Source organism: Cyprinodon variegatus, unplaced genomic scaffold, assembly GCF_000732505.1.
Source record: "Cyprinodon variegatus isolate N-32 unplaced genomic scaffold, C_variegatus-1.0 Scaffold39, whole genome shotgun sequence".
NCBI classification, from domain to species: Eukaryota; Metazoa; Chordata; class Actinopteri; order Cyprinodontiformes; family Cyprinodontidae; genus Cyprinodon; species Cyprinodon variegatus.
The window spans coordinates 279,306-287,776 of record NW_015150492.1 but is presented as its reverse complement, the minus strand read 5'-3'; the positions used below and the strand labels follow the sequence as shown (position 1 = coordinate 287,776).

General features: G+C 39.0%; 1 protein-coding gene across 2 annotated transcripts in view; it reads left to right on the top strand.

The window, feature by feature from the left end:
• The window catches only part of LOC107081669, a 34,683-nt gene that overhangs the window by 2,662 nt on the left and 23,550 nt on the right, over positions 1 to 8,471 (top strand). For both annotated transcript variants that reach the window (XM_015369860.1, XM_015369859.1), the window contains 7 exons: positions 453 to 620; positions 3,112 to 3,276; positions 3,404 to 3,541; positions 3,970 to 4,121; positions 6,471 to 6,574; positions 6,706 to 6,892; positions 7,016 to 7,141. In XM_015369860.1, the coding sequence (XP_015225346.1) occupies positions 491 to 620; positions 3,112 to 3,276; positions 3,404 to 3,541; positions 3,970 to 4,121; positions 6,471 to 6,574; positions 6,706 to 6,892; positions 7,016 to 7,141 (1,002 nt within the window). In that variant the 5' untranslated portion in view covers positions 453 to 490. The remainder of the gene's footprint in view (positions 1 to 452; positions 621 to 3,111; positions 3,277 to 3,403; positions 3,542 to 3,969; positions 4,122 to 6,470; positions 6,575 to 6,705; positions 6,893 to 7,015; positions 7,142 to 8,471) is intronic.

Here is an 8,471-nt window from a genome sequence, read left to right as displayed (position 1 = left end):
GTGATGCTAACTAGTACTTGTAGGAATTTACCACGAGAACAATTTAACTATGCTAACCGCTAACCAGCAGAAGTGATGCTAACTAGTACTTGTAGGAATTTACCACGAGAACAATTTAACTATGCTAAAAGCTAACCAGCAGAAGTGATGCTAACTAGTACTTGTAGGAATTTACCACGAGAACAATTTAACTATGCTAAAAGCTATACTTGATGTTTAACATAAACATTTTTTGTAACAGAAATAGGGAATCTTTTAATTTATTTATTTCAGTCCGTTTTAAACAGGATCAGCTTCGACGTAGCTGGGTTGCTAGCATTACCCAACATGTGCCTTCCGGTCACTTTTTTTTCATTTTAATTTGGTACAAAAAGTAGTAAGTCAATTTAATAGCTGTTTAAATAATTAAGCTGTTTCTGTTGATGGTGCTCTGTTTTTTTTTTTTCTTTCAAACAGTTAAAACTTGGAAAAGTTACCTTTTTTTTAACAGATGGCTGGGATATTTAATTTGCTCCAGCAATACAGACTGGAGTCCTACTACAACCAGTTTCTGCAAATGGGTGTGAAAGATGAGAGGGATTTCCTGGATGGAATCACTGATGAGGATTTGTACAGCATGGGTAAGTTTCTAGAAGACATCACACTAGTGATGGTGAGATGAAGCCTCATGAGGCTTTGAACCATTTGGCCAAATTGCTTCAGCGATCCCAACAGTTCATGAGGCTCCATGTGAACATGTCGCCACCTTCTGGTTGAGTGCAGAACTACAGTTTGTAATAAAATCTGATTTTTTTTTTTTTTTTTCAGCTTTTAAGTTCCTTTGAAATTGTTAATGGTTGGTGTGTATGATAAAATCTATAAAAAAAAAATTAAGTGTACAGTTTTTTAAAATAATCTTTTAAGGTGCACTGTTTTTCTGCCAATTTAGTGAAATAAACTGAAGCAGTCAGTGAGAGTGTTAGTGCAAATTGTGCAATGATGAGCAAAATGAAAGGTGTTTTTATTCAAACATAGTTTTTCCAAATTTTTTAGTTTTAATTGGGTTGGAAGTTGTGTTCAAACAATCTTTTGGCTAAACCGACCTAATTTGGCAGTGTTTTTACCCTAACTATAATTTTACTAGGGGAAACCAATGAAATTTAGCCTTATTAGCCAAAATAAGTATAATCGCAACTTTCAAAAGTCGACCTCATTCTCAGGAGAGGGAGTCTGTATCTTACAGTTGACGCCACTTATGTGTTTAACTGTTCAATGGAAAGTTCAAAGGAATAGTTTTAAGCAACTACACTCACCAGCCACTTTATTAGGTACCCCATGCTAGTAACGGGTTGGACCCCCTTTTGCCTTCAGAACTGCCTCAATTCTTCGTGGCATAGATTCGACAAGGTGCTGGAAGCATTCCTCAGGGAGTTTGGTCCATATTGACATGATGGCATCACACAGTTGCCGCAGATTTGTCGGCTGCACATCCATGATGCGAATCTCCCGTTCCACCACATCCCAAAGATGCTCTATTGGATTGAGATCTGGTGACTGTGGAGGCCATTTGAGTACAGTGAACTCATTGTCATGTTCAAGAACCCAGTCTGAGATGATTCCAGCTTTATGACATGACATTATCCTGCTGAAAGTAGCCATCAGAAGTTGGGTACATTGTGGTCATAAAGGGATGGACATGGTCAGCAACAATACTCAGGTAGGCTGTGGCGTTGCAACAATGCTCAATTGGTACCAAGGGGCCCAAAGAGTGCCAAGAAAATATTCCCCACACCATGACACCACCACCACCAGCCTGAACCGTTGATACAAGGCAGGATGGATCCATGCTTTCATGTTGTAGACGCCAAATTCTGACCCTACCATCAGAATGTCGCAGCAGAAATCGAGACTCATCAGACCAGGCAACGTTTTTTCCAATCTTCTATTGACCAATTTCAATGAGCTTGTGCAAATTGTAGCCTCAGTTTCCTGTTCTTAGCTGAAAGGAGTGGCACCCGGTGTGGTCTTCTGCTGCTGTAGCCCATCTGCCTCAAAGTTCGCTGTACTGTGCGTTCAGAGATGCTCTTCTGCCCACCTTTGTTGTAACGGGTGGTTATTTGAGTCACTGTTGCCCTTCTATCAGCTCGAACCAGTCTGGCCATTCTCCTCTGACCTCTGGCATCAACAAGGCATTTCCGCCCACAGAACTGCCGCTCACTGGATGTTTTTTCTTTTTCGGACCATTCTCTGTAAACCCTAGAGATGGTTGTGCGTGAAAATCCCAGTAGATCAGCAGTTTCTGAAATACTCAGACCAGCCCTTCTGGCACCAACAATCATGCCACGTTCAAAGTCACTCAAATCACCTTTCTTCCCCATACTGATGCTCGGTTTGGACTGCAGGAGATTGTCTTGACCATGTCTACATGCCTAAATGCACTGAGTTGCCGCCATGTGATTGGCTGCTTAGAAATTAAGTGTTAACGAGCAGTTGGACAGGTGTACCTAATAAAGTGGCCAGTGAGTGTAGATTGGTTGGAAAAACGGCCAATCTATTCTTAGAATCTATCCAGCTGACAGCAACCCTCCTACAAACTCCTACACATCTTGACTGAATCCTGAGGCTGTTTAAATGCCTGTCAAAATTCTTGCACTTCCCGAAGCGGTCACGTGGTATCACGGTAGCGAGGCCTCTGACGTCATCAATTTTGGCCCATCCTCTAAATGAATCACGCCTATATATATATATATATATATATATATATATATATATATATATATATATTCTATTTATGTGGCTGAGTTTATCAGTGTGGCCCTAATTCATAACAGGTCATCTCTAGGCACTTTACAGGAAAGCAAGTTTAGTTTATACCAAATGGGGAACATTGTAATTTATTTAAATGTTTTATATGTCCACATTGCTGTAAGAAAATGTTCACACCTCTTAAATTTTACATTTTTACAAACTTGTGCTGATCTGTCAAAAAACAAAATCTTAATGAAATGCTTTGAAGTCTGTGGTTTTGTCCTTAAACAATGTAAAGTTTTTGTTAGGTTGTACTGTATTTGTGAAAATAATTAGTGTTGTTCTTAAGTGGATATCCCTTTTCGTTGTTGTTGTTGTTCTTAGGTTTAAGTCATGTTGAAAAGAATCGTTTTCATACCATGAGAACCTTTATTCAAACACTCAGCGCATCACACCGTCAGGTTCAAAATGTGGCACCAGTGCAGCAGTCAGACTCCTTTTGTTTGTGGTACACCTATCCTAAATGTCCTGAACGGAAGCTGATAAAAGGTAGGAGGAAAAACAGGACAGCCTTATCATTTACTGTAAATGATACTATTTACATGGAACTGGTGAAGTAGTTATGATCACTGCAAACACTACTTCCTGTTTAACATTTAAACAACTGATGTTATAGATATGGACCCGACTCAGAACACTGTAGAGGATTTGATGTTACGGATCTGTTACCTTGAAAAAGTTGCCAGCACCAAAGGAGTCTGTATATATACAGACGATGGGATGCCTCTGACGGATGATCCCTTCTTCAACACATGTGAGTAGATATAAACTCTTAATTTTTTTTTTTCTGGATTCAGTTCTTTATACCCGTTTGCTAGAACTGAAACAAAAAAACAACTGTAGAACTAAAGGTCAAGAGGAAACAATAGATACAGTAACAGTAACCGATAGTAGACATTAATGGCACTCGGCTGCGAACGGCTTGTGAAGAAATTATACCTGTAGCACATATGGACTAAGTGATCATTAATCCGTATCACTGTCCCATAATGCTAGAAGGGGTCCAGAGTCAAATCAGTTCTAATAGCCTCTTTTCTTAGGTTTCTGAATTTTTGTTTTTATTTATTTTTTGGCTTATAATATTACAGCAACATTTTATTGATATGAGATATTAGAGACACTTGTTTGATACAATACCATGTGGAAAATTCATATTCTTTACGTGAATTGTTTTGCTTTCAGGGTCTTTTAAAGAGAGACATATCAAAAATGGCGACACACTCTATTGCATATTTACTCCCAAGGAAAACCTACACCAGGCCTCTGAAATGCCAAAGCAGAACCTTTGTGAAACAAATGGAACAGAAGTCATTCGATGCCACATTATGCTCAAGGTACTGATTGGTTAGCGGTCCACCAGTGACGGCCCTTTTGCTCCTTTTCAATCTTTGATTTTTTTTTTTTTTTGTCAGTGTGTTGGGGTTTTTTTTTGTTTTTGTTCCCCAAAAATAACAATTGGAAAAACCAAAATCAGTAATCAGAATATTTGTTTTCTTATCTCCTTGATTTGAAATTGTTTTTGTTTTTTTTCCAAATTACAGTGATATAATTATATGCCGGAAAAGAACCTTTTCATAAGAAGATAAAATATGGAGGGGTGACATTTTTAAACTTCTCTTTAGTATTTTAGATTGGAGACTAAATCTGTGTGCATTCCATGATAGTGTAGATCCTGACCTTTACTTTGAGGCTTTCAACATTTTCAAACCCAGCATGTTCAATTAAAGAGCTTAAAAGCTAAAAAGAAATAAAAAAAATATATATATATATGTGTATATGTTACTGTTTTGCCCTCTCCAGTTTAATATTTTTAATACTTTACTGATACGAGTATCAAGTCAAGTTGGATTGCCATATATATACAAATATCTTTAATCTCATTCTGTAATTTATGCTCACATTATGATTCACTTTTCAGAACAGTAAACCCACCAGACAGGACCCATCAGACTGATAAATAGCAGTGTGCACTTACCACAAAGTTCCTTGGTATATCTCTAGTTTTAATAAAGTGACAGTGGGTACGGAAAGTATTCAAGCTCCTTCAAATTTTTTACACTTTGTTTCATTGTAGCCATTTGCTAAAATCAATAGTTTATTTTATTTCTCATTAATGTGCACTCCATGTTAACAGAAAAAAAACAGATGTAGAAATGTTTTCAAATTTTTAAAAAATACAAATAAAAACTGAAATTACATTGTCAAAAGTATTCAGACCCTTTGCTCAGTATTGAGTAGAAGATCTCTTTGAGCTAGTAAAGGCATCAGTCTTCTTAGGAAGGATGCAACAAGTTTTTTCACACCTGGATTTGGGGATCTTCTGCAATTCTTCCTTGCAGATCCTCTCCAGTTCTGTCAGGATGGATGGTGAATGTTGGTGGACGGCCGTTTTCAGGTCTCTCCAGAGATGCTCAGTTGAATTTTGTTCAGGCCTCTGGCTGGGCCAGTTAAGAATGGTCAGAGTTGTTCCCAAACCACTCCTGTGTTATTTTAGCTGTGTGCTGAGGGTCATTGTCTTGTTGGAAGATGAACCTTCGCCCCATTCTGAGGTTCTGAGCTCTCTGAAGGTTTTCTTCCATGATATCTCTGTACTTGTTCATGTTATTCATCTGTCCTTCAATTGTTTCCAGTTATGCTGTCCCTGCAGCTGAAAAACACCCCAACAGCATGATGCTGCCATCACCATGTTGCACTGTTGGAATTGTATTGGGCAGTTTATGAGCAGTGCTTGGTTTTTCTACTCGCATACCGCTTAGAATTATTGCCAAAAAGTTAAATCTTGGTCTAATTAGACCAGGGAATCTTCTTTCTCATAGTCAGGGAGTATTTCATGTGTTTTTTAGCAAACACTATGCGGGCTTTCTTTGCACTGAGGAGAAGCTCCTATCGGGCCACTGAGTAGTGAAGGGCTGCAGTGATAGATAACTTTGTGGAACTTTCTCCCTACTGTATCTCTAGAGCTCAGTGATGGGGATCTTTGGGGTATTATTTACCTCTCTCACCAAGTATTTTCTTCCATGATTGCTCAGTCGGCTGGCTTGACGGCCAGGTTTAGGTCTGGTCATCCCAATCTTCTTCCATTTAAGAATTATGGAGGCCACAGCACTCTTAGGAGCTTTGAGTGCCGCAGAAATTCTTTTGTAACCATGGCCAGATCTGTGCCTTGCCATAGTACTGTCTCTTAGCTCCATGGGCAGTTCCTTTGACCTCATGATTCTCATTTGCTCTGACATGCACTGTGAGCTATAAGACCTTATATAGACAGGTGTGTGCGTTTCCTTATCAGTTCATTAAACACAGCTGGACTCAAATGAAGGAGCAGAACCATCTCAAGGAGGATCAGAAGAAATGAACAGCACGTGAGTTAAATATGGGTGTAACAGCAAAGTGTCTGAATACTTAAAACCATTTGATATTCCAATTTATTCTTAATAAAATCTGGAAAGACTTTAACATTTTTTTTTCTCAAGATAGGGTGCTGAGTGTACATTAATGAGAAATAAAATAAATGTAATTTTTAGCAAATGGCTGCACTGAAACGAGTGGAAAAATTTGAAGGTGTCTGAATGCTTTCCCTACCCACTGTATTTAGCTTAGATTAAATATCATGTACATATGACTGCATTGCTTCTGAAAGGGAATGTACAACATTTTATGTTTGACTGCCTTCTTTACTCATTAAGGGATACTTTGAGATCCTTGTGGACCTGGAAAAGGACACATTAGAAACCCTGATACACAAGCTGTCAAATATAAGCGGTGTCCCAGCACATGTCCTTCATTACAGGTAATTCTACTTAAATACGTGTTCATACAGCATGGACCTCTCTAAGGTTTTTAAATATTGTTTCTGTGGTTTTCCTAAGTATGTTAACTATTTTGTCGTATGCATGTTTATTATTATTATTATTGTCCCAGACGAAAAGACTCCATCAGCGACACGCTGCAGAAATGTGGGATTGCTAAAGGGTCAACCGTTTCCTTTAGTTTGTCATCTCATTCTGAAGACGACACATACCATAATACGTTCTACAACGATGTCGTGCCTTCAGTGTCGCAAACCCTGAAGGGAATCAGTGTGTTTTTCTCATCTCTATATACTATTGTGAGAAACTTTTTTTTTTTTTTTCTGTATGTGCATGTTTGCTCTAAACCCACAAACTGTAAAGGCAGCCGTGGGTTTCAAGTGTCCTAACTTTTTTCTTTTGTATTTAAATTATATTTTCAGGCAAAACATGCAGATGTGCCCCGCAAAAAGTTGTTTGCCTACATAAGAAAACTGACTGGATGTAACCCTCTCATCCAGAGTTTGCATCAACTGCAAAGAAATGAATGTTTGAGCAAAAACCAGAAGGTAAGCAGTAGAACGTACTTTAAGTTTGCTGTTGTTGAATGAATCCTTTCTGAACTACACTACCGTTCAAAAGTTTGGCGTCACCCAAACAATTTTGTGTTTTCCTGAAAAGTCACACTTATTCACCACCATATGTTGTGAAATGAATAGAAAATAGTCAAGACATTGCCAAGGTTAGAAATAATTATTTGTATTTGAAATAAGATTTTTTTTACTTCAAACTTTGCTTTCGTCAAAGAATCCTGCATTTGTAGCAATTACAGCATTGCAGACCTTTGGCATTCTAGCTGTTAATTTGTTGAGGTAATCTGGAGAAATTGCACCCCACGCTTCCAGAAGCAGCTCCCACAAGTTGGATTGGTTGGATGGGCACTTCTTGCGTACCATACGGCCAAGCTGCTCCCACAACAGCTCAATGGAGTTCAGATTTGGTGACTGCGCTGGCCACTCCATTACCGATAGAATACCAGCTGCCTGCTTCTGCTCTTAATAGTTCTTGCACAATTTGGAGGTGTGTTTAGGGTCATTGTCCTGTTGCAGGATGAAATTGGCTCCAATCAAGTGCTGTCCACTGGGTATGGCATGGCGTTGCAAAATGGAGTAATAGCCTTCCTTATTCAGAATCCCTTTTACCCAGTACAAATCTCCCACCTTACCAGCACCAAAGCAACCCCAGACCATCACATTACCTCCACCATGCTTAACAGATGGCGTCAGGCATTCTTCCAGCATCTTTTCATTTGTTCTGTGTCTCACAAACGTTCTTCTTTGTGATCCAAACACCTCAAACTTGGATTCATCCGGCCACAACACTTTTTTCCGGTCTTCCTCTGTCCAATGTCTGTGTTCTTTTGCCCATCTTAATCTTTTTCTTTTATTGGTCAGTCTCAGATGTGGCTTTTTCTTTGCCACTCTACCCTGAAGCCCAGAATCCTGCAGCCGCCTCTTCACTGTAGACGTTGACACTGGTGTTTTGCGGGTACTATTTAATGAAGATGCCAGTTGGGGACCTGTGAGGCGTCTGTTTCTCAAACTAGAGAGTCTAATGTACTTATCTTCTTGCTCAGTTGTGCAACACGGCCTCCCACTTCTTTTTCTACTCTGGTTAGAGCCTGTTTGTGGTGTCCTCTGAAGGGAGTAGTACACACAATTGTAGGAAATGTTTAATTTCTTAGCAATTTCTCATATGGAATAGCCTTCATTTCTAAGAACAAGAAAAGACTGTCGAGTTTTAGATGAAAGTTCTCTTTTTCTGGCCATTTTGAGCGTTTGACCCCACAAATGTGATGCTCCAGAAACTCAATCTGCTCAAAGGAAGGTCAGTTTTGTA